Raw genomic sequence first — 25,822 nt, 5'->3', positions numbered from 1 at the left:
AATGGAAGAGTTCCCGGCCGGGGCCCAGAGAACCCCCTTTTAATTCTTTTCTTCTTTCTCAGTGCTACAGTTACCTTGAAGCCAATTGATCATTCTCTGCCTACCTCATTGGCAAAAATTATATAAGAAAATGATATCTGATAACAGACTATCCTGATGTAGCACAGCTGATTGTTGAAGAGCGGAAATCTTATAACTTGGGTTGGTTGTTTGAGCTACACAATGCTGAAGAGCTGGGTTCCACTCACTTTTCTTTTTAGTAGAACTGAGTGTATTCCTGGGGTGTCTGCTCTTGCCTATCGAGCATGTCACATACCAATGTGTATCTTGTTTCTCTGTTACTCCGTGGGCTCTCTGCTGTTTCCATGGCCCTGGATGCTCATGGGCAGCCCAGTCTCATCTCTGTTCTGCCACTGCCCCATGTAAAAACTGAGGTTGGTGATTAACGTTTAGGGCACTGAAATGAGGCTGCTTTTTCTGCTTTTGACCTCACCACTTCTCCCCACAAGGTATCTGTGAAATTAACTGTAGTAGTCTGTTGTGTGCTGGTATAACAGAATACCCAAGGCTGAGTGATTTATAAAGAACATAGATTTATGTATCACAGTAATGGAGGTTGAGAAATCCAAGATCAAGGAGATCAAGGTGCCTGCAGGTTAGGTGCCTGGTAAGGGTCCAGTTTCCACTTCCAAGATGGCACCTTGAAGGCTGCATCCTCCAGAGGGAGGAACACAGTTCTTCACATGGCAGGAGAGTAGAAGAGCCAAGAGAGAAAGAGGCATTAAACACAACCAGGAGGGTGGTGCTATCACTGCCTAATCACCTCTTAGAGGCCCCACCTCCCAATACTGATATATTGATGATTAAATTTCAGCATGAGTTTTGGAGGAGATAAACATTCAAACTGTAGCATTAACTATTTTTATTCTTTTGGCAAAATATTAGAAGTGGGATTGGCTAGAAAAAAAATCCTACCATTCAAAAAATGCTAATATCATTAGCCTGATATGTTAAAGCAAAGTGAATTGTCTCAAATGTGGGAAAGTGGCACCTCTGATATTGCTCTGCACAACTTATTTCTGAATGGAGCCATGAATGGAAAATAATTCTTTAATTGTTAGGAAGATTAGCGAAATCTAGGGAAGCTAGGCAGCTTTGCAAAGAAAAAGTGTGAGGGTCTTGTTGCCCTAGTGGAAAGGAGAAAGAGAGCTTCAGATTGTGAGAGAGACCTCAAACAATGCCATAGACCATTTGGCTGCTATAACAAAATTCCATAGACGGAGTGGCTTATAAACAACAGAAATTTATTTCTCACAATTCTGGAGGCTGGGAAGTCCAAGATCAAAACATCTTGGTGAGGAATCATTTCCTAGATCACAAGTAGTATCTCCTTAGTGTGGAAGGGGAAAGACAACCCTCTGGGGCCTCTTGTATAAGGTCACTAATCCCATTCATGAGGGCTTCACTCTCATGCCTAATCACCTCCCAAAGGTGCCATTTCTCAATACTATTACATCGGGGGTTAGGATTCATTATACGCATTCTAAGAGGAACACAAGCATTCACCTCATAGCAAACAGCTAAGTCACCACTGACTTTGCCCCTTAGATGACTGAGCGAGTGTGTTGGGTGGAGGGCCAGCATCCATTAGGGAAACAGGAGCCCCCGACAAGGAAACATGCCATCTCTGTTGAGCCCACTGGAAAAGTTTCTTAGGGATGCCTTAACAGAGAATCATAAACTTGGCTTAAAACAACAGAAATGTATTTTCTCACAGTACTTGAGGCCAGAAGTTCATAATCAAGGTGTCAGTAGAGTTGTGCCTCCTCCCAAGGCCCTGGAGGAGAATTCTTCCTTGTCTCTTCCAGCTTCTAGTGGCTCCAACCATCCTTGGCTTGTGGCTACCTCACTTCAATCTCTACCTCCATTTTCACATGGCTTTCTCCTCTCTATCTGCTCTTCTGTCTCTTATAAGGACATTTGTTACTGGATTTAGGGCCAGCCTATTAATCTAAGATGATCTTCTCTCAAGATCCTTAACTTTTTCCAAATAAGGTCACGTCTGCAAGTATTGGGGGTTAGGACTTGGATGTATCTTTGTGGGAGCCACCATTCAACCCACTACACACCAATGGAATCAGGACTTCAGACACTCACATGATGTGTCCCAACTGTTGGTTCAAAAACTATGCAGATTATAGTCGCAGGAGAAGTGAAAATTCCCTGAGACACTGCACCCTGTTCCTATGGTGGTCATTTCCCTGACTTTCACCTTCTTTTAACACGTAGCATTTATACCAGACCCAGGGAAAACCGCTGAAGAGGTTGTGCTCTGTTTTGAATTGTAGATAAACATTTGTTTCCTTGTTGGTTGGCTGATGGTTAGGATGCAGGTGGGAGAATGCCATGGGTTGGGAAGGTCAGTACAATCCTGAGAAAAACCTTTTCTTCAATTTGCACCCAAAGGCCACTGTTTGTAGACATGTCCTTTATGCTGGAACTGGTTTTTTCTTCTTGTTTTGTTCTTTCTTTCTTTTTTTTTTCTTATAGAAAGTAAGACTGAGAGCTGGTTCGTGGTGGCTCACGCCTGTAATCCCAGCACTTTGGGAGGCCAAGGCGGGTGGATCACGAGGTCAGGAGATCGAGACCATCCTGGTCAACATAGTTAAACCCCGTCTCTATTAAAAATACAAAAAATTAGCTGGGCATGGTGGCGTGTGCCTGTAATCCCAGCTACTCAGGAGGCTGAGGCAGGAGAATTGCCTGAACCCAGGAGACGGAGGTTGCGGTGAGCCAAGATCGCGCCATTGCACTCCAGCCTGGGTAACAAGGGCAAAACTCCGTCTCAAAAAAAAAAAAAAAAGAAAGAAAAGAAAAAAAAAGAAAGTAAGACTGAGAATCTATGATCCACTGAGAGAATTTTTTGTAAATCAGAAACTTGGCGTGTCAGTACCTAACCTTGCAGCCCACCTTTGTGAGAGAAGAATTGCAGCTGCCACTTGTAATTGAATTTCAGAGACATTTCAATAGATCAACAATCAGGTGGACTATACTATAATGCTATTTTTAATTATCAGTGTGTGAGCTCTTAATGCTAGTTTGACTTTCTGCCAAAGACATGCGGACAGTAGTAATTGCCAGTAGGAGCAACTTCATCTGACGTTCAGGAAAATAAAGCTAAGGGGAACTCTGCGGAAGTGTCAGATGAAGGCGCTCTGTAGAGAGCACAAAGCCTAAAGCCCCTCCCTGGTCACCGCTGCTGCTCATGCTGTGTTGAGTTCTGGGGCATTAAGTGTGTCCACAATGTTGTGGAACCATCACTATCATCCATCTCCAGAACGTTTTCATCTTCAGCTGAAGCTTCAGACTCATTAAACACGACTTCTCTATTCCTCGTTGCTCAAGCCCCTGGCAACCGTCATTCCACCTCTCATCTGTGAATTTCACTATTCTTGGTACCTCATCTAAGTAAAATCATGCAATACTTGTCTTTTGTAAAAAACTCATTTCACTTAGCATAATGTCCTCAGGATTCATCCATATTGCATGTAGCATATGTCAGAATTTTTATTCTTTTTAAGGCTGAATAACATTCTGTTTTAGGATTATATCATATTTTGTTTATTCATCTGTCAATGAATATTTGGACTGTTTCTACCTTTTAGCTATTGTGAATAGTGCTGCTATGAATATGGGTGCAGAAATCTATTCAAGATACAGCTTTCAGTTCTTTTGGGCACATACCCAGAAGTGGACTTCCTGGATCATATGGGAATTCTGCATTTAATTTTTTTGAGAAATCAGCATGCTGTTTCCCACAGTGGCTACATCATTTTTTATTCCCACAAGCATTTCACACGAGTTCTAATTTCCCCACATCCTTGCCAACACTTGCTATTTTCTGTTTATTTGTTAATAATGACCACCCTAATGGGTGGCAACCCATTTGGATTTTTAAATAAATTGCATTTTCAAAAAAGTTTTTTCATATGTTTCTTGTGTGTGTTTCGTTTGTCTCTTTACTTTGAACTTTCTGTTATTCCTCAGCATTTCCTTAGCTCCTGACATGTTGCTTCAAATGTCTAGGAACTCTCCCTATGGCCCCCCTCTCTTTGGAATGAGAAGTTCAGATCCCTTACAGTCTCTTATTGTTCTTGATTTGGGATTTTTGGTCATTTTTTTCTCTATATGGCTCTGAACAGTATTCCTAAGGTTGGACACAGCACAAAACAAAATAGCAGAGAGAGAGAGAGAGAGACAGAGAGAGAGAGAGAGAGAGAGAACGAACACAAGTGCTCTCCTCCACCCCTGGGAATGGAAGGGCGCCTGGAAGCAGAGGGATTCAGCATAGTTGATTCTCAGTGGCTTCCGGTCAGTCCTCCTAGAAGAGGAGGGGAGCAGTGTGGTTTCTTAACTGTTCTTTAGCTGCTTTCTAATGAACTTTTCTTCATGGGAGGACATTTCAAGGTTTCCCTGAGTAGGAATTTTCTCTTTCTGTGCTTTGCACAGCCACTGGTAAACTGAGATCCCCGAAAAAGTAAATATTTCTAAATGTGGAAACATAGCTTACAACCAAGTGAATAACATTTGGCTAACAAAGAGCATGGAACTATCAGATGGAATTAGGGCCACGTGCACACAGTACAAAAGCTCCAGATGCTCGTGTTAATTCAGTTACAGTGGAGTCAAAGAATCAGTGGAGCTGGTCCTTTGGACCAACTGGTCATGTAAATACAGATGGCCAGCACATGCCCAGCTTGACTCATTGGTCAAAAGAGTAGAGATTTATTGACATATACGGGAATATTCTTTTCCTATTGAAAGATGGCTGTGTGTTATACTTATTTCTAAAATTATTAGTATCATGAATGACCCATTCATGAAGCACCCGCCCTGTGTTAGGAAGTGACGGAGTAAAGAACCACACCTGTGATCTCAGAAGAGCGTCTTCTAGGACATGACGTAAAGGAACTTGCTGATTTCATGTCACAGCACTTAAGTATGGCTTAAGTCAGTGGTTGGCAGGCATTTTCTGAAAAGGTCAGAGGGTAAATGTTTTAGGCTTTGTGAACCGTAAACAAATGAGCATGGCTGCCCAGATAAAGTTCCTAAAACTTTATTCATGGGCACTGAAATTTGAATTTCCTACCATTTTTTACCTGACACAAAATGTGATCCTTCTCATGAGTTTTTTTTCAACCATTTTAAAATGTAAAAACCATTCTTAGCTCCAGGCTGTACAAAAAGACTTGGCCCGTAGATTTCAATTTATAAAACCCTTGGAAGTCATAGCTTCCAAGAATGTTTCTTTTTGATGCTCAGATTTTTGTATGTGTAGGAAAACTTGGATGCAGGCAAAATAAAAAGTATGTTCTAGCACGTCGTTTATGAAGATTTGAATTTACGAGATGAAAACAAATATTTCCGGCCGCGTGCCTCAGTGTAATTTGCTTTGCTGATTTAACATCTTCCTGAAGGCAGAATTTTAGGTAGTAAAGTTAATCTGCCAAGTGGGAAAGGAAGATGGAAGTTTAAAAACTCTAGCACTGCCTATGAAATCTTAAATCCTGCGTTTATGCTATTTGCATGTTCATTTCCTCTTTTACAAAATGCTCCTGGGATTCTTACGGTTTCATTGTTAGTGAAAATTGTTTCTTTTTTTTCTCTTCACAATCCTGTATTATAAATTCTCAAAACCTGGCACTTCATGGCACATTCCTTTTGAATGTCTCTAATTCTACAATTTTATACACCCCCTTATTTTCAAAATTTAATTAGTTTCCAGAAGTTCTGCAGAGAAAATGAGCCATAGTAATTCTTGATTGTTTCCACTTATCTTCTTATAATTTGATACAAGAGGATTTTATTGCATTTTAAAGTAGTTTTAATTTGAAAAAGATGGTCTTCTCCAAGTTTAACTTCATACAGTAGAAATAATTTAACTACTATTTTCTAGTTCTAGAAGTATTTTTCTATCTAAAAAATTGCTTTTCCCAAATTATTATACCACCATTGTGTTAGTCTGTTTTTACACTGCTAAGAGGGCATACTCAAGATTGGGTAATTTATAAAGAAAAGAGGTTTAGTTGGCTCACAGTTCTGCATGACACGGGAGGCCTCAGGAAACTTACAATGGTAGCAGAAGGGAAAGAGACATGTCTTACGTGGCTGCAGACGAGAGAGCAAAATGCACGAGAATGCAGGAAAAACTACCATCTAGAAAACCATGAGATCCCGTGAGAATTAACTCACCGTCACAAGAACAACATGGGAGAAGCCTCCCCCATTATCCAGTCATTTCCCACGAGGTCTTTCCCCAAACACCCAGAGATTACAATTCAAGATGAGATTTGGGTAGGGATACAAAGTCTAACCATATCATCCATGATAATAATTTAACTACTTCATGGTTCTAGAAACACCTAGAACACCGAAGTTCTAAGTTATCGTTGACTAGACCAATGCCAGAAATTTCATACCCTTTAACCTCTCAGTATAAACCAATTGTTGACAATCCCGGTCTTTACATTCACAATAATGGCCAAGCAAGGCTTCCTATTATGTTTCCTACTCCACCAAAACATTCAATAACAGCCTCTAGTAAATTGTAGAATTAAAATCTTTTCATTGTTTCCCACTATACTAACTATGGAATCTTCTCCACCTGGTGATAAAGATGCATTTGGTTTTCAGTGCCTCAAGCATAGCAGGCTCACGAGAAAATTCACCTCCCCAGTTTGCCCTTTGCAGGTTTCCTCTGTAAGTCATGAAACAAAAAGAGCTCGAAGAGACATTGCTCATTTATTATAATTTCTTATTTTAAAGAAGACAAAACTGGCAATCAGAGATGTTAGGCTCCCACTGTGAGTGATTTACAGAGTCAAGTTGAGGAGAATCCAGTTCTGCTGATTCACTGTAGTGCGGCGTCCTACCCATGATCTGCTTGTTCTTGGGGCATTATCATGATTCCTTGTTTCTATCTTAGAAGTGAAGAAGTGTCCTATAAAGACTTTCCTCTTCTTAGTTCACTCTTCTGAATATATAATGTAAATCAGCTAACAATGAACAAAGCAGAAAAGACAAAGAGAACATAAGAGAGTCCAGATAGTCAGGAACTGGTCATGGTGCCATAAGTAATCACTAGCATAAACATAAAAGAATGAATAAAGAGCACATGTTTGCCTTTCTTCAGGTTGGCAGAACATATATATATGTTACCAGAATTTCCTGTGCTTTAGAATTTCTCTCTGAAACCCTCTAGAACTTACCTAAACTCAATGGAAGACTGAAGCCATTAACCATTGTTTTGTTGGAAATTTTTTGTTTCTGTATATTTCTGTGTGCATGAAAAATACACACCTGTATTGATTTGCTAAAATTTTTGTGATAAATCACCGTGCTCTGAGTGGCTTAAACGCAAAAATGTATTGTCCCACACTTCTGAGGGCTGGGGGTTCAAGATAAAGACATTGGCAGGGTTGGTTTCTTCTGAAAGCTGTTAGGGAGAATCAGTTCCAAGCCTCTCCCCTAGCTTCTGGTGTTTGCTGGCAATCTTTGGTTTTCCTTAGCTTACAGAAGCATCTTCCAATCTCTGCCTTTGTATTTACGTGCCCTTCTTCCTGTGTCTTTGTCAAAGTGTCCTTTTCTTATAAGGCCACCAGTCATATTGATTTAGGGGCCCGCTCAACTCCAGGATGACCTCATCTAACGAGTTTATCTGCAATGACTGTATTTCTCTCTCTCTCTCTCTCTCTCTCTCTCTCTCTCTCTCTCTCTCTCTTTTTGAGATGGAGTCTTACTCTGTCTCCCAGGGTGAAGTGCAGTGGTGCGATCTCAGCCCACTGCAACCTCTACCTCATAGGTTCAAGCAATTCTTCTCCCTCAGCCTCCTGAGTAACTGGGACTATACGTGTGCGCCACCATGCCCAACTAATTTTTTGTATTTTTAGTAGATACAGAGTTTCACCACATTAGCCAGGATGGTCTTGATCTCCTGACCTCCTGATCCACCTACCTCAGCCTCCCAAAGTGCTGGGATTACAGGCATGAGCCATCACGCCTGGTCCTGCAATGACCCTATTTTCAAACAAGGTATATCCCGACATATTGGGAGTTAAAACTTCAACCTAGGAATTTTGCGGGGGCACAGTTCAACCCACAGCAACTCCCTTCACTGAGATACTGCAAAAAAATAAGATAACTATTTTGTTCACTGTAAAGTTTCATATAGACACTTCTTAAGCTGAAAAAATTTTGTTAACAGTTCATATGTTTGGACACTGAAGGGCAGTATAACACTATGAATAATTGCAAAAAGAAGTTTATGACTTGATTGCTTTAGAAATTACATGATGATGATGATGATTTTGTTTAAATGAATTTATGACTATGACTATCATGTATGGTGATTTTAACCTTATTTTTATCTGATTACACTTTATATTAAAGTCAGACTTAAAACTTGTGGATAACACATTGAAGTCTGTCTAAATCAGAAACGAGGAGAAAACTTCAATTTTGAGATTTGCATTGAATGGCTATGCCTTTTCTGTGATTTTAAACCTTTAAATTGCTGTTCATTGTGGTAGTTCAGGCTGAGATCTCATTTCCTTTAGCGTTAAGGAAGTTACGACCGGCGTGGACCAACGTTTGAGCCTCAAGGGAATTTTCAATGATCTGCTTGTCAAGTACTTGAAAAGAATATTATTTCATGGGATGCAAGGGGAAAGTTTATCTTAATTTCGTTATTGCACTGTATAAAAGAAAAATGGATACTATACAGCAGGAAGGAAAATATGGTTTTCATGCACTGTGGCCAGCGCTCATTGCAGTTCTAATATGCCTGTGGCTGTCTGAATCCGACAGCTGTTAGACAGAATCATTTTCAGTGTAAAACCGGTACAAGGAAAGGACAGACTGGAACCCACTGATTTGTTTTGCTCTCTGTTCCTTGATAGTTGACTCTGAGAGTAATCTTGGAAGTTTATGTTTCACCAACGTTAACTTACGGGCTACATTGCTATTATTTGCTTTTTTCAGAACATTTGCATTGGGCCTGACATGTCTATGCATTATCTTATCAAATTCTTTCAGTCATCCTGGGAGGCAGATGCAATATTATCCTCATTCTTTCTGTGAAGAAATGTGTTGAACAGGTGACCCAAGTCGCCCATTCATGGAATTGACTTTTAAACTTGAGTTTCTCTGACTCTGGAGACTATGCTCAAAACCTCTACCCTATGCTGTTCTATATTGCTGCATTGTTTAAAGTGAATTGGAACATAAAAATATGTAAACATGAGCATGTTCTCATCCAAATAACAAAAGCATCTTCCTGTGCTGGGTAGATGTTCTGTACATAAATGGACTGGACCACTAGGGACATTCAGAGCCAATTATGACATCGTGAGAGCAGGCCATCAGTAATATGAGACAAGTTTGTGGAAGGAGAAAATGATCATGTCAACTCATTCCTGATTTGTGAGAAATGCAATAAATAAAAATACACCGTTAGAAATTATTTGTGAAAAGCTCTGATTTTTTTTTGGCCAGGCATGGTGGCTCATGCCTTTCATCCCAGTACTTCGAGAGGCTGAGGCAGGAGGATTGGCTTGAGTCCAGGAGTTCAAGACCAGCCTGGGCAACATAGTAGACCCCATGTCTACAAAAAATTTAACAGTTAGCCAGGTGTAGTGATGAGTGTCTGTAGTCAGCTTTTGGGGAGACTGAGGCAGAGGATTGCTTGAGCCCAGGAAGTTGAGGCTACAGTGACCTATGATCCCACCATGGCACTCCAGCCTGGGCAACAGAGATCCTGTCTCTAAAATAAATAAATAAGTAAACTAACAAACAAACAAATAAAAGCTCTGATTTTTATCCTTTCACTCTGATGTCTTAAACACATTTCCCCAGATAGCTGAGTTTTATTTACTCTGCTTCCTTCCAACTAAAGCTAACATTTTTAATAGCTTTTCACGGCCCCGGTGATTTTTTCACATTTGAGCAGAGAAGATGTGGCCAAGAGGAAATTAGTGCACATGGTAGATTTTTATTTTTAGAGAGTGATCATTCATTTTTAAGGTGAAGTTGGTAGCTTTTAAAACCATGATTTGCCCTTGCAGCCAGAGATCCTTAGAAAAAGGGGTGAGAAAGGGAAGTAGAAGGAGCTTCTTGGCTTTGCTGGAGGGGTTGAGTTTTGTTCCACCTCTACTGGGCTGGTAACATTCGCTCTAAAATGTCCTGTTGTAAATTCTCCTCTTTATTTCTCTCCCCTTCTTTCCAGGAGTAAGTCATGATGATCAAGCATAGGAAAAGAGAGGAAGGAGACAGGAAACAATCTGTTGACTAATACAACCCTTTCCCAGGACAGGAATGTAAGCACATGTAGACACATCCATGTACACGTGTGCATAAACATGTACACATAAGTGCACACACACACACAAGACTTGCTGTATTGGTATTTTTATGAGCTCTAATTTCTAGGAGTGGTTGGTCTTGACTGTGCCCTACCCTGCCTTTGGAAATTACAAGAGCTAGAGTCTGTCCGGAAGCTTGGTAGTCTCTCCTGAGATCATAGATACAGCCAAGAGTACTGGCTCTGCACATATTAACCATGGCTGCTGGAATTCTCTCCTGGAGACTACAAACTGCCTGCCCACGGGTTGAGTCCAGGACATGGACATGTCTCATTTGGAATACACAGTGTTTCTTATAAAACATGATTTTGTTGCCAACTTTTTAAAAATCAGGGGCTTTCAAATGAAAATCTGATTTCACTTTCTCATAGGAAATTAATCAATCTGGCCTACTTTCCTGCATGACAAGTGTTGAGCTGCCCCATTTATGGGTGGGGCATGTTCCAGGTCAGTGCAGTCCCCATCAATTTCCTATTGTCTGCCTGTGTTAGTGGCCATTGATCTCTCTGTTTGCATAGTGTTTTATTATGTCTGGCCCACTTCACTGTGTGTGTTACCTGCCAGGTCTCTGTAGGCTTTTGAAGTCATGTTGCTTTATGCCTTGGTTCATGCATCATAGCGAGATGGAAACCAGCCCTATGTTACTCACTCAACTCTAGATTTAGATAAAAAAGAATTAATTATAGATGCTCTAATATACATAATATACAATGAAGACAAAGAGGAAATGTTGACATAAGGTATTTTTGTCACCATATATAATTTTTAAAAGACATTAAGAATATCTCCAAGTTTGTATTCATAGTCGTGTACCCACATCAGAATTTATTTATGAAAACATAATGGTTTGAAACCAAGCCTTCATTTTGAACTGCAATTTTTTCAATACTATTGCATCTCTCTCTCAACCTTTCATTAGCTGTGTTTAGATCTTAATACAATTATGTAAAAACAGTATTTTATTCAAACAATGCCACGGAATGTTTCCATTTATAATTTTAAGAGCTCACTTGCTCTCAAATATATTTTTTGGAGAGCAAATACTTTCCTCCAATATTTTTAAAGCCATGTAAATATGTTTAGTAGCTGCATTTAAGTATGGGTGAAAAAAAATAAATTCATTCCTAAAATAATTTTAGAATTCTAGGTTGCCTTTGTACTGAATAGTACTGGGATGATTATTATCAATTAGAAGTGGTTAAGCACCCAGTGAGCTTAATATAGACTATATATCTTAACCCATAGATATATAGAGTTATATCTTAACCCATATAGACTAATATGCTGCACAGAGCACTCAAGAGACAAAAGGCTCTGTCCTCAGCTCATTTAGAACAAAATCCAAAGTTTTGTAGGGGCTCCCCTTATGGGGATAGTAGTGTTGATGGTAATGATGGTGATAGTGGTGTTAATGGTGGTGGTGGTGGTGGTAGTTATGCTGAGGTTGATAGTACAGTAGTGGTGATGGTGATGGTAGTGATGGTATGTGATGGTGATGGTGGTGGTTGTCATAGTTATATGTTAATGGTGGTGATGGTTATAGTGGTGGTGGCGGTAGTTATAGTGGTGATGGTGATGGTTATAGTGATGCAATGGTGGGGGTGATGGCTATTGTAGTGGTGCTGGTGGTAGTGGTGGTTATAGAAGTGATGGCAACGATAGTGAAAGTAGTGGTAGTAGTGGTGGTAGTGGTAGTGGTGGTGATAGTGGTAGTGGTGGTGGTAGTGGTGGTAGTGGTGATAGTGGTAATAGTGGTGGTAGTAGTGGTGGTAGTGGTGATAGTGGTAGTAGTGGTGGTAGTGGTGGTGGTAGTGGTAGTAGTGGTGGTAGTGGTGGTGGTAGTGGTGGTAGTGGTGGTGGTAGTGGTAGTAGTGGTGGTAGTGGTAGTAGTGGTGGTAGTGGTGGTGGTAGTGGTGGTAGTGGTGATAGTGGTGATGATTATAGTAGTGGTAGTAGTGGTAGTAGTGGTGGTAGTGGTGGTGGTAGTGGTGGTGGTAGTGGTGGTAGTGGTGATAGTGGTGATGATTATAGTAGTGGTAGTAGTGGTAGTAGTGGTGGTAGTGGTGGTGGTAGTGGTGGTAGTGGTGGTAGTAGTGGTGGTAGTAGTGGTGGTAGTGGTAGTAGTGGTGGTAGTGGTGGTGGTAGTGGTGGTGGTGGTGGTAGTGGTGGTAGTGGTGGTAGTAGTGGTGGTAGTGGTAGTAGTGGTGGTAGTGGTGGTGGTAGTGGTGGTAGTAGTGGTGGTAGTGGTAGTAGTGGTGGTAGTGGTAGTGGTAGTAGTGGTGGTAGTGGTGGTGGTAGTGGTGGTGGTAGTGGTGGTAGTAGTGGTGGTAGTGGTAGTAGTGGTGGTAGTGGTAGTGGTAGTAGTGGTAGTAGTGGTGGTGGTAGTGGTGGTAGTGGTGGTAGTAGTGGTGGCAGTAGTGGTGGTAGTAGTGGTGGTAGTGGTGGTAGTGGTAGTAGTAGTGGTAGTAGTGGTGGTAGTGGTGGTAGTGGTGGTAGTGGTAGTAGTAGTGGTAGTGGTGGTAGTGGTAGTGGTGGTGGTAGTGGTGGTGGTAGTGGTGGTGGTAGTGGTGGTAGTGGTAGTAGTGGTGGTAGTGGTAGTAGTAGTGTTAGTGGTGGTAGTGGTAGTGGTGGTGGTAGTGGTAGTAGTGGTGGTAGTGGTAGTGGTGGTGGTAGTGGTGGTGGTAGTGGTAGTGGTGGTGGTAGTGGTGGTAGTGGTGGTAATGGTAGTAGTGGTGGTAGAGGTGGTAGTAGTAGTGGTAGTGGTGGTGGTGGTTATAGTGGTGATGATTATAGTGGTGGTGGTTATAGCTGTGATGGTGGTGATGGTTATATTGGTGGTAGTGGTGGTGATGGTGGTTATAGTGGTGGTGGTGATGGTTATAGTAGTGGTGGGGGTGCTAGTGGTTATAGTGGTGATGGTGAAGATAGTGATAGTACTGGTGGTGGTACTGGTGGTTACAATGGTGGTGATGGTAGTGGTGGTTATAGAGATAGTGGTGGTGGTGGTTATGGTAGTGGTAGCAGTTGTTATAGTGCTGGTGGTGGTTATAGTGGTGGTGGTGGTTATGGTTAGATTAGTGGTGGTGGTGGTGGTGGTTAGAGTAGTGGTAATGATGGTGATGGTTAGATTAGTGGTGGTGGTGGTTATAGTGATAGTGGTGGTGGTAGTTATGGTAGTGGTGGCAGTTGTTATAGTGCTGGTTAGATCAGTGGTGATGGTTAGATTAGCGGTGGTGGTGGTTATAGTGGTGATGGTAGTGATGCTTAGATTAGTGGTGGTGGTGGTTATGGTTAGATTAGTGGTGATGGTGGTTATGGTTAGATTAGTGGTGGTGGTGGTGGTTAGATTAGCGGTAGTGGTGGTTATGGTTAGATTAGTGGTGATGGTGGTTATGGTTAGATTAGTGGTGGTGGTGGTGGTTAGATTAGCAGTGGTAGTGGTTATAGTGATAGTGGTGGTGGTGGTTATGGTTAGATTAGTGGTGATGGTAGTGATGCTTAGATTAGTGGTGGTGGTGGTGGTTAGATTAGCGGTAGTGGTGGTTATGGTTAGATTAGTGGTGATGGTGGTTATGGTTAGATTAGTGGTGGTGGTGGTGGTTAGATTAGCAGTGGTAGTGGTTATAGTGATAGTGGTGGTGGTGGTTATGGTTAGATTATTGGTGGTGGTAGTGGTGGTGGTGGTGATAGTGGTGGTGGTGGTGGTTATGGTTAGATTAGTGGTGGTGGTGATAGTAGTGGTGGTGGTGCTAGTGGTTATAGTGGTGATGGTGGTAGTGGTGATGTGTGATGGTGATGCTGGTGATGTTTATAATGGTGGTGGCGGTGGTTACAGCAGTGATGGTGGTGATGGTTGTAGTAGTGTGTGGTAGTAGCGGTGATGGTGGTCATAGTGGGGATGGTGATGATGCTTATAATGGTGGTGGTGGTGGTGATGCTAATAATCATTTTAGGAATGTTAGCTTTATGGGATTGTTGTTGTTTAAAAAACATCCTTTACTTAAGAAGACTCATTTGCACTGTATAAAAATACCCTTTAATCTCAAGCTATATTGCAGAGAAGTAGATTCAAAATAGAAATGTTTAAAGCAACAAACTCCACACTTTAATGTCAAGTGACCTTTATAAATGTTCCTGGAAAAAGCATACTTCCATGACTTAGGGACTATTATTTTTCACAATCTCAGGCATCAAGCCAGTGCACAAGAACATACCAGGCAAAGTGATTTATGTTTTCAGCTCTCAAATATATGCCAATACTTTTGATACTTACAATTTTCTTTCAAAACTTTTTAAAAAGGATTTTACCAAACAGTCCTTGTGAGGAATCAATGTAACATCATGTTTCAAGTCCCTCTTAGGGCCTCATGCCTCATGGGTCTTAGCACTGGTCCTGGGCTCCTTCTAAAAAACATCAAGAGGGAAACTCATAGCACCAGAATGCATTTATGTGAATGTTGAATAAGAGACAACAAAATCATAAGAGAGCAATGAGTTGCTTTAAAAACATTTTTAAGTCCTGACTCTATCTGAGAATGTTGCCTGACACAGATTTTCTGGGTTGGGTTTGGTTCTCTGGGTTTGAACCTGACTTTTGTAACTTTGTCTGCATGCCAAGAGTTCTATAAAGCACCTTACACTAGCTGATTAGTGACTCTGTTCTTTCTCTCTGAGTTTATTTTGCCCAGACCTATTCTATTAATGATGTTTTGTGGGCTTATGTACATTTAGTAGGAGAATCTCAGAGAATCATTTCTTTGCTCTTCATCTTGGCTTTTATAAATAGTAACCACCCTAACAAAGAACATACAGTAAACTCATAAAAGAATAAACATTTGAAAATCTTTTTTAACAGTATAATTATTTTCAAAGTTTTATATGGATGTTTGTAGATCAAAAGTTGAATGGACTGAATCCAGGCCAGAGGAGCATTTGTATGGGTTTACATAGTACCACAGATTTAATTTTTTAATTGGGGATGTTAAATTTACAACAATTCTTTCTATTAAAATATTTTCAGAGAAAGTAATATTGGAGCACAGTGCCTGATGCTGCTTGCTTTGGAAAGGGCATTTATGATCCAGTTTGCCTCTGATGGCTTTTTTTTTTTTTTTTGGCCCAGCCTTCACCCATCCATATTCCCTGCCTATCCCTGGTTGGTCCCGTGTTTATGACTCCTGCTGTGAACACTTCTTGGCATTGGTGATGAGAACTTGAAGTATTCCTCAAAATGACTTGAAGATAGCGTTGTGTCCAATATCACTCCCCAAGCATTATGCAGACGACCAGCCATATGTTCGGTGCCACATTTTACCCCTTAAGGATTTCCAAAAGAGTCTGTATTATGTGGCTTTGTGTTTCTCTTAATAGTTTTCTTTCTTCTTTTGCCAGTTATCATAGTAAGATGTTTCTGCCTAATTAGAAACCATGCCACAATCTCAACTACCTACTTGCATGAATCTTTTGGGAGATCCTCTCAGCAGTAGAATATAAGTTTAATCTTTTTCTATCCCGGAAGATGATGAATTCAATCAGACGATTCAGATAAGCCAATTTCCTGGGCTTGGCCACACTTAATCTTGACCACATTGTAAGGTCATTGGCTTAGGTTAGCTTCTGGGTTCAGACCAGAGATTATTTGTACCCTCTCCAAAGAAACTACTGTGTCACAGTTTTCATTTTCTTGGACTATCCTTTAATTCCTTAAGTGAAAGGCAGGCAAGTAGGTAAGCTATTCTAAAAAGGAGATACACAACAGTAAAGGATGTCTTAGTGGGAGAAGCCAAACAGAGTAATAGGACTGATGTGGTATTAACTTGGCAAAAGACCAGGATTAGAAACCTTCTGAGTAATCACTATTCTTCATACCTCTCTTTCCCAGCTATTTTAAGACTTTAGTCTTCTATTCTTAAATAATAGCCCAAAATCCCTCAGAATTTTGTTTAACACAGACACCTACCTACTATGCCTTACTAACATCAGCACTGAGAGCAGTAGCTGCTCGGCCCTGGTGTTCTCTACAAGCCAGGCATGGTACTGATAACATACAGTATCTCATTGAATCCTCACGAAACACTACAGGGTAAAAGCATTGGTAGCTCCATTTTACATATGAGGAAACTGAGGCTTGAAGATGTTAAACAGTTGTCCAGGGTCACACATCTATCAGGTGGCCGAGCCAAGATACTTAGTCAGTATTTGTTACTAGAAGGTCATTTTACACCTTGGTTTGGTCTGGACATTTGTATCCCCCAAAATGCCTACATGTTTAAATCCTAACCTCCAAGACGATGTAATAGGAGGTGGGCCTTTGGGAGGTGATTAGGTCCATTAGGTCACAAGGGCATCATCCCCATGAATAGAATCAGGGCTCTTATTAGAGGTCCCAGGGAGGTCCCTTGTCCCTTCCACCTCCTGAGGCTACAGTGAGAAAGCAGGCCCTCACCAGACGCCAAATCATCTGGTGCCTTTATCTTGAACTTCCAGCCTCCAGGCTGTGAGACATAAATACCAGCTCTTCCTGAACCACCCAGTCTATGATATTGTTGTTATAGCAGTCCGAATGGACTAACAGACACCTTTTGCAAAACAGAACAGGCTCACACCTGTAATCCCAGCACTTTGGGAGGCCATGGCAGGCAGATCGTCTGAGGTCAGGAGTTCAAGACCAGCCTGACCAACATGGAGAAACCCTGTCTCTAACAAAAATACAAAATTGGCCAGGTGTGGTGGTGCATGCCCATAGTCACAGTGAGCCAAGATCGCTGCATTGCACTTCAGCCTGGGCAAGAAGAGAGAAACTCCACCTCAAAAAGAAAGAGAATGAAATGTTAGTATTTAGAAAAACAGGGTAGATAATAAAAGATGAATCACTTAGAATAGGTTGCAGTCTGCTTAGATATGTCTGAATCCATGAAAGATGGTGAACCAAGCATCAAAGCTGCCTTTGGGTCAGAGAGTGTGTTTGACAGCAGGCTGCAATAGCTGACGTCCATGTCAACTACAGCAGCTGTGAACACATCCAAGGAAGAGACACACTTTCAATTCCATAACTGACTTTTTCTGATTCACCCAGCGAATTAAATTCCTAGCATTTCCAAGGAGAATATTTCTTTTTTTCCATTTCTTTAAAGCATCAGCCTGTTAGTTTGAGTGTTATCTCCTAGCCTGTTCTGAATTTCAACAGTATTATTCATTTTTGCAAAAGAAAAGTCTTAGAGCTTCATGTTTTAAACATGTAAAAGTACTTTGAGGATATTTATTTTCTTCTTTCTGTTAATTATTATTACTTTACTAATTCATTTTTTATTCACATATTTTCCTCTGGCCAAGAGCCAGAATTTTTAAAATCAGAACCTTCTAGCCATAAGAACTAGAGTAAAATAAATTATCACTTGCATAAATTTATCATCGAAGTGTGAAAACAGAAACGTAAGGAAGGGATGGAGAATGTGTTTTTATGACAATAACATAACACATTTCTAATATTTGGCTATAAAACTAATTGTGAACATATTTTAGAACCAGAAACATATGGAATTACATGATTATAGGACAGAAAAATTCACAGTGGTTGATTTATAATATCATGTGGCATAAAAATACTCATTGCTAAGAGTGGAGAGAAGAAGCCAAGTATGGAATGAAATTGGAAGAGGAACCTCCTCTCAGTTCAGTTTTGGCAGGATGAGGAGCCCCATATGTGCCAAGTTTTAACTGAAAGCTAATTATAATGGTCACATTATGAATTGTGCAGAAAGAGGAAGGTTGTTAACTTGGCGCCTTAGATACATAGGTAACTAGGGTTTTTTTTTTTTTTTTTAAGTATAAGCATTCCTTTTTGGTAAGAAGCATCTCATTAAAATGTTAACCCCAGAACCTTTAAGCCTACCATCTTTAACTGGTATCAAGAAGTTTAAGAAATTATAGATGAAGTATTTAAAGAAAAAGAAAGTTAGAACAGAAGGAACGTGCCATACTCAAAGATTCCAATAGATGGAATCGAATGTATTCATTTTTACTTCTGTGACGGTTTATGATCTTACTTAAAATATATTATTTAAAGGGGTGACAGCAAAATACCGTGGTGTCTCTGATACAGTGAGAAACACCTGATGAAGACGCAGTGACTTCTGCGGCTTCAAATACCTTCAGGGCTGCAGAGATATCCCCTGTTTGGTTTGAAGAGGGCGCTCTTGTAAAGAAAATATCCTTGCCAAGGCTCTGCTGAGAAACGGGCCCCACTCCCTGAAGTCAGCGTCACCATGGAGATCTTATTCCAGTAAGGGGGAATGGATTCCACGGTCCTGCTTTGGAAATGTGTAAATAGCAGATGCTTTTATTGCCTTTGTTTGAATATCTGCCCTTGCAGAGCAACTCAGGCCGGAAGCTCAGAGGAGAGGAAGTCCATATTTGTCTGTAGCGTTTGTTTCCTCCGTAAGCAGCTTAGTCTCTCGGGATGACTGTGGGTAATGACAAGTTAATGGAAACGATGTGAATTCAGATTTCACATGAAAAGAGTCAGAAAAAGGAATATGTCTTCCTTGAGCCAAAGAAGTAATTCAAACTGCCTTCTTTTTAAAAGGGGGGTTTTATTAGACACCGTTTTTATTATATACTATTAATGTACAATATATGTGGTAACTATTGATCATAATTATTTTATCAGCTGAGATTTATAACATGCAAATGTGAGGGTGCGGGATCGACACATTTTCCTACAGCTTGGGAGTTAAATTCCGATTGCGTTCAAATTCCTACTGATTTTCTGTTTAACCTGGCTACGTTTTTTTTTTACGTATAAAATGGGGATACTGACAGCAATAAACTATCGTCAAATAGAGTTTGTCTCCTTCATCGTCGAAAGGATTAAGCGTTATCATGTATAATGAAGATGAAATGTAGTAATATGTGCAGACCATTCCTGTTGGTGTATCATACCAAAAAGTGAATTTTCATATTTACTTTATCATATAATTAATCCTTTATCCCATAATTACTGTGGTAAAGCATATTAGAACCAATACAGTAACTGATAAACAAGAGAATTTAAGTCACTCATCCAAATTCATGCAAGTTATAGCAAATACGGGCTCAGAACCCAGGTATCCTGATCCTCGTTCAAAGGCTTTTTCCAGCTCATCTGGCAATTATAATCACCCGTGTTTTTTGAGCTATTGTGGGTATGGCATCATGTTAAGCACCATCACATAAACTCTCATGCAATAAATTGACTGTTTTTCTTTGGAGTTAGAAAAACATTCAACATTGGAGTTAGATTTCCACATAATAACCTAAACACTAAGAAAAAACTGAAAATTAGCCAACAGAATTAAGTGTCATGCACTATAACCAGATTATCTGGTTTGTGCATTGCATATATTACACATACAGTCTCTTTTGCAGTGGAGGATATTTCGACAGAGAACAGTTTTCTGAGGAATAAAAATCTCTGGTTCTCATGAAACTAGAAGTTGGTGACAGATCTCAAGAGGCCCTGAGTTAAGACAGTGGTTCCCAGCACATCTGTGAGATCAGGTGCATATGCTTACAAATCACTATTCCCAGCAGCATTCTGTGGAAGGCTAATGGAAATGAGAGGCATAAACCCTGTCCCACCTTTGTGTTAGCAACTTCTACCAGCTTTGCACCAATTCTTTTGTGCAAGTCAAGGTGTACTTTTCATCAAAATAATGATACCGATAGAATCCTTATTCCGAAAGCAAGAAGCGGCACCCATTTGCTACGTTTTCTTCAAGTCAACTTAGAAAAGAAGCACGTTGGTATAAAACCCAGGAGCTACATGCTGTGTGTTTGCTTTTTTCCTTTTCTTTTCTTTTTATGAGATGGGGTCTTGCTCTGTCACTGAGGCTGAAGTGCAGTGGCGCAATCTCAGCTCACCGCAACCTCTGCCTCCCAGGTTCAAGCAATTCTCCTGCCTCTGCCTCCTCAGTAACTGGGATTATAGGCATGCACCACCACACTCAGCTAATTTTTGTGTTTTTCCTAGAGACAGGGTTTCACCATATTGGCCAGGCTGGTCTCGAGCTCCTGACCTTCTGATCCACCTGCCTCGGCCTCCCAAAGTGCTGGGATTACAGGCGTGAACCACCACGCCTGGCCATGTTTGCTTTATTAAACATTTTTAGAAATTTATATTATGTATGCACTCCATGTATACTTATTTAGAAGTAAAAATACATTTGGGCTAATAAAAATAGCTAAACTTTATTGAGGACTTATTCTCTTTGGAGTCATCATCTTTTTTTTTTTTTTTTGGGACAGAGTTTCGCTCTTGATACCCAGGCTGGAGTGCAATGGTGTGATCTTGGCTCACCGCAACCTCCACCTCCTGGGTTCAGGCAATTCTCCTGCCTTATCCTCCTGAGTAGCTGGGATTACAGGCACGCAGCACCATGCCCAGCTAATTTTTTGTATCTTTAGTAGAGATGGGGTTTCACCATTTTGGCCAGGATGGTCTTGATCTCTTGACCTCGTGATCCACCCGCCTCGGCCTCCCAAAGTGCTGGGATTACAGGCGTGAGCCACCGCGCCCGGCCTGGAGTCATCATCTTAACTCATCTTAAAACAACTGATATGATAAACCGAGACACAAAGAGATTAACATCCAAGTGGAAGAGCTGGACTAACTCAGAAGCTGGGCTCTGTTGACAGTGCTGTGCTCCTGGTGAAGAGCCTAAGCAGACATCTCCATGGTGCCAGAAAATGGTACCCACTGGGAGACACTGCCTTTGTGCTGACTGAAGTTAGGAACTATAGAAACAGGACTCATTTCAAGATAGCTGACTGAGGTTTCCTGACTGCCCAAGTCAGTGATGGTGGCAGAGCAAGGGCTGGAGTGACGGCACCTGTCTCCAGCCTTTGACAAAACCACTAGAAGTGAATGTAAGTTCCTGTCTGCTGAATTGCTGATTCACAACAGGAATTATTTGGATTGTAAGTCTGTAAACATGTACTGGAAAATAAGAGGTGATGGATAAGAGCAGCCATATTCTCAAGACCTAGCCCAGTGACTGGCAAATAGTGGGCACTCAGTAAACAGGTATGGATCAATGAATAGAGGCTGGGAACAGGGATGAGTCACTTTGGATTAGAGTGGATAGAGAAGGTAGGGCTTGAATCTGCAACTGAGTTATAGGCCATAGGAGGGATTTGAACAGGCAAAGAGTAAGAAAGGATACAAAATAGAAAATAAAAAAATAGCACATAGGAAAGAACAAGCCCCCTTTTAGAGAAAAACAGGTAAAGCAGATAAATTGAAACATGTTTCATGTTAGGACATCCATCCATCCATTCATACATCCATCATCCATCCATCCAACAAATGCATATTTAAATATCAGGCACCACGTCGCAACTAAAACAACTGGAAGCTTGAAAGGTAGGCTGGGGCCAGATTTTGAGATACCTGGAATGCCAAGCTCACAAAGTTGAACTTCAACTTGAGGAAAGTAAGCTTTCTGAGCCATGAAGAGAGAGATTGAAAATTTGCTAAGGAAGAGTAGACTGACAGAATTAAATAGGATGGATTGGACAGAAAGGAGGTAGGGCTGAGAAAATCCAGGAAATCCACTAGAGTGATATACCAGGGTCCACAGGCAGGAGGATGAGCTCTGGACTGACTTGATGCTGGGAGTAAAGTAGAGGAGAGTGGGGAGAAGGCCTGGATTTGAAAGTTAATGCAGGGGCAGAATCTCTGACCATAGTGAAAGCTCAGAGGAGAACAGGCTCTAACAACACCAACTCTCCTGGGGCGTGCAGGGCAATGGAGGTGAAACAGAAAAGCTGGGAAAGGTGCTTCTCCATAGGTTGGACATCTCTCTTTTCTCAAACTTGACATTTCTCCCTTTGCATCTGCCCTGTATCTAATCGTGATGAATGCTTCCAACATCTGACACCTATTGAGCGAGAATTCACGGCAGAGAGGCCAGTTGTCACTATCCCTTTGAAACAGGAAGCATGTTTTTCATCCATAAAATGAACTTAAAAAAAAAAAGCAGTAACTACACTGAATCTTTAGAACAACAGGTTTCAAAGGGAGTAACACTGCATAGATAAATAAAATCAGATTATTGTGCAAAACATTGGTTTTCAATTCCTCCACCTTTTCATAATTCCTTGATATCGGAATGTACAGTAATGCCTCAAGGAAAATTCTCAATGTACATTTGTCTAGAGAAGGGGGATATAATCTTTCTGTTAGTTGTAATACATCACAGCTACCTCTGTATCTGTGATAGAGTATGAGAGGACGGATAACTGGAGTGCATTGAAGCGCACGGATCATCCTAAATGTATCTTTAGGATAACCTTGTTTAGGTCTCCTTCACTATCATCTCTTTAAGAAGACTTCTAACAAGGAGCAGTTTTATAAAGTTGAATTTGATCTACTGACCGTACCTACCTTTTCCAATGGGAAGTCGTGAGCGGGAGAGCGGTTACATGATGTAGAACTGAAAGCACAGAAAACATAAGAGTTTCTGCTAGTTCAACATATTCTTTCATTTCAACCACTGAAGATTCAGAAGTAAATGAATGCGTGCTGCTTGGCACTGAAGCGACTTGCCCCTGCCTTTTTGTGCTCGGTGGTGACAGTTCCTTTTCTCTAACAATCATTGCGCTCCTTTTATATTTTTGGAGTCTCGGTGTTGGAAAGAACATCGAAAGTTCATCACGTTTCATTTCCCACTTGCCAAAAAAACAAACAGACCTAAACTGCCCAAGATGGATCATCATCTGTTCTGCTCTTTAAGTCTCAGACGTGGAGAATGGTCATCAGTAAACTGAGGGAAGAGCGTTGGCTAGCAACCTGCTTAAACCCTGTTGGAGCTTTGATGATACTTACTTGTCCATGTAGAAGTGGCGTGAAACATGCACACACTGATGAGTAGGATGTGGTTAGCAATCAGATGTTCTCAAATGCAAATGGTGGGAATGTGTTTCCTTTAAAAAACAGTATTTTTCATCGATCAGAGATAAAACATCAAAATGTTTCATGCAGAGTAGGCCCATCATAAATGTTTGAGTGAGTAAATCAGTTGGCAATTAGATATTTATCAGCCACAGAAGCATGGCTGCCTAGGAGCAGAGTGGGTAACTCTTCTCTCCTGTGCTCCCAGAGATCTTTTCACCTATGGCAGTCAGCCCAATTCCAAAGAGAACTCTGAGGAGCACTGTCTGTAGGAGCCTGTGTGAGAAAAAAAGTCTGGAATCAAATAAGTTCCGGAAATACTGGATTTTTCTATCTCTTCTTGATGTCGTGGTGTACATTACAGCATTAAGGATTTTGAGAAGTTTGGAAACAAATATTTTCTAAATCTGTTTGGCTTTAGAACTCTCTTTTGCGCAAAACATATTAACCATCCACATTTTAGGAGATACTGCTCTTTTGGGTTAATTGTTCACATTTGGGCAGAGATCATGATTTCTTCATCTGTGTATGTCTGTGCCAGATGCTAATTGGCACGTGGTAGGCATCAGTAAAGACTGCCTGTAAATGAAAATGGCCATGGGGGGTTGGCTGGGATGATGTTGGAAGAAGTTATGGTGTCATGAAGGTAAAGATGAACAGGACTGGGTTGGAGTCAGAGAGACAGGACTGAAATGGAGAGTGGGTTCTGATTCAGAGGGTCTGCTTTCATACCAAGTAGAGTATCAGAGCTTCTGACATCAGTCTTGAAGCCCTTCAGTTTATCTTCTTCAGTAATTATAGCGTCCCTCTTAAATACCCTGTGTTTCTAAGCTTTCACAGGCCAACTAAACACTGACAACCGTGGCTATACCTTATTCACGCTTAATGTTGATTATCAAACTGTTAAAGAAATTTCTTCTTGTAAACTGCTGCCAAGTGATGATTTAGAAAGAGACATTATTTGGAAAGACACTCTGAAGTCCACACATCACTGCATCTGGGGACTCTAAATAATGCTGTGTTCTCTCAACTTATACTCTACGTTTTATAGCACATGTGAGATATCAGAGTAATATTCCCAGGAACTGACAAAAAAGCAGAACCCCAGAGGTGCCCACAGAGGAAACTGCAGACACATCAGAGAGGAGCTCACTGTAAACAAGGCCCAAACAATTGAGCACTCCAGAAAGGTTTGTCTCTGGCCCTCAAACATCCAGGGGAAAATGCTATTACAACGTCTATTTCATACAGCTCTGAATGGGTGCCTGCAATTGGTCATCTTATGATTTGCCCAAGTAGTCAAAGGAAATTGAAAGCAGATAGAAATCAGCAGTGTTCCTAGTGTTGGTATTACACATAATGTGAACAAAATATTACATAGTCTGTCCAAAGACGAAGAGCAAGATGTTTGAAAATTATTCATTTTGATCACAGTTACTTGCAAAACTGACATTTAGCTCTCTGAAAGTTCTCATTGGAGAGTAAGTTGAGTAAATATCAAAAGGGTTGCCTTAAAACTTGTCTTTTACATGACAAGAAGTTGGGTGGCCTGGGAGTTTTAGAGTTTGGCAGAGCTTGGGAGTGGGCATACACTTACCGTCATCTCTCTATCTAAGCCTAAGCAATAGCTTAATTTATTTATTATTACTTTTAAAAGAGTTCCATTTTTCTTTCAACTAGAGGTAGGATGGGCCTAAAGGAGATGATTATGTTCATATTAAGAGAGAAATATTTTTCTTCAGTGATTATATGTGTATATGATGGCATCAATTACTAAACATACTTGTTGTTAAAACCATATGCTGACTTGTGTATCAAGGAGTATTACATTCCAGAGAGGAAAGGGCCGCAGCACCTACTCTATTATGGAAACAAAGGGCTGTTACCTCAGAGCCTATTGATATATCAAGTAATAAATGTGACAGTTACCGGTTCGATTTTTCTTATCCCATCTTCCTGAAGAACTGAAATGGAACATGCTTCTTACTAGTAACAGATGCTCAAACCCCTCTTTTGAAATTCCTCTGGAGAAGCTGCCCTGTTGATTCCATTAGGTGGGGAGGGGCTTTATGCAGATGTCTGCTCCTGGGGTTGCATTGTTGTAAGTGCTGTTCTACCACCCTTGCTGAGTGCCATGCTTTTCTCTTGTAGGTGATGTGCCTTCAGGACTTTTTTGGTGATGATGACATTTTTATTGCATGTGGACCGGAGAAGTTCCGTTACCAGGATGATTTCTTGCTAGATGAAAGTGGTAAGGAAAAAAAAAAGTTCAAAACCAGGGGAAATTTGAGGCAGCTTTCCAAAATGAGCCGCACCAGGCCAAGATTATGTCAACTCCAAAGCTACCAAATCAGTTTCAGATCCTTACGCAGCGTGTCTTTTCCATATCTTGAATTTCTTTGATTTTTTTTTTAAATATGGAAAACAGATGAAATGAGAATTGGAAAGGTTAAATCATTTAGAAGAATAAGTT

The 25,822-nt window shown here is 40.8% G+C and overlaps 1 protein-coding gene and 1 long non-coding RNA gene across 5 annotated transcripts in view; one reads left to right on the top strand and one right to left on the bottom strand.

Moving 5' to 3' along the window:
• Nucleotides 1-25,822, top strand: part of DCLK1 (doublecortin like kinase 1) — a 359,661-nt gene that overhangs the window by 157,435 nt on the left and 176,404 nt on the right. For all 3 annotated transcript variants that reach the window (XM_017973046.5, XM_035302465.3, XM_035302469.3), the window contains exon 4: nt 25,501-25,600. In XM_017973046.5, coding sequence (XP_017828535.1) covers nt 25,501-25,600 — 100 coding nt within the window. The remainder of the gene's footprint in view (nt 1-25,500; nt 25,601-25,822) is intronic.
• Nucleotides 6,919-18,673, bottom strand: LOC103793511 (uncharacterized). Of its 2 annotated transcripts, XR_004743771.3 has the most exons (4): nt 18,567-18,673; nt 14,727-14,822; nt 10,976-11,073; nt 6,919-7,055 (listed from the first exon to the last, which is right to left on the bottom strand). It is a non-coding gene; the product is annotated as an uncharacterized LOC103793511 (long non-coding RNA). The 2 variants fall into 2 exon arrangements; XR_004743770.3 differs by lacking the exon at nt 18,567-18,673 and having other exon boundaries at nt 14,692-14,823.

This window comes from Callithrix jacchus, chromosome 5 (assembly GCF_049354715.1).
Source record: "Callithrix jacchus isolate 240 chromosome 5, calJac240_pri, whole genome shotgun sequence".
Lineage (NCBI taxonomy): Eukaryota > Metazoa > Chordata > Mammalia > Primates > Cebidae > Callithrix > Callithrix jacchus.
This window is presented reverse-complemented; position numbering and strand designations above follow the sequence as displayed.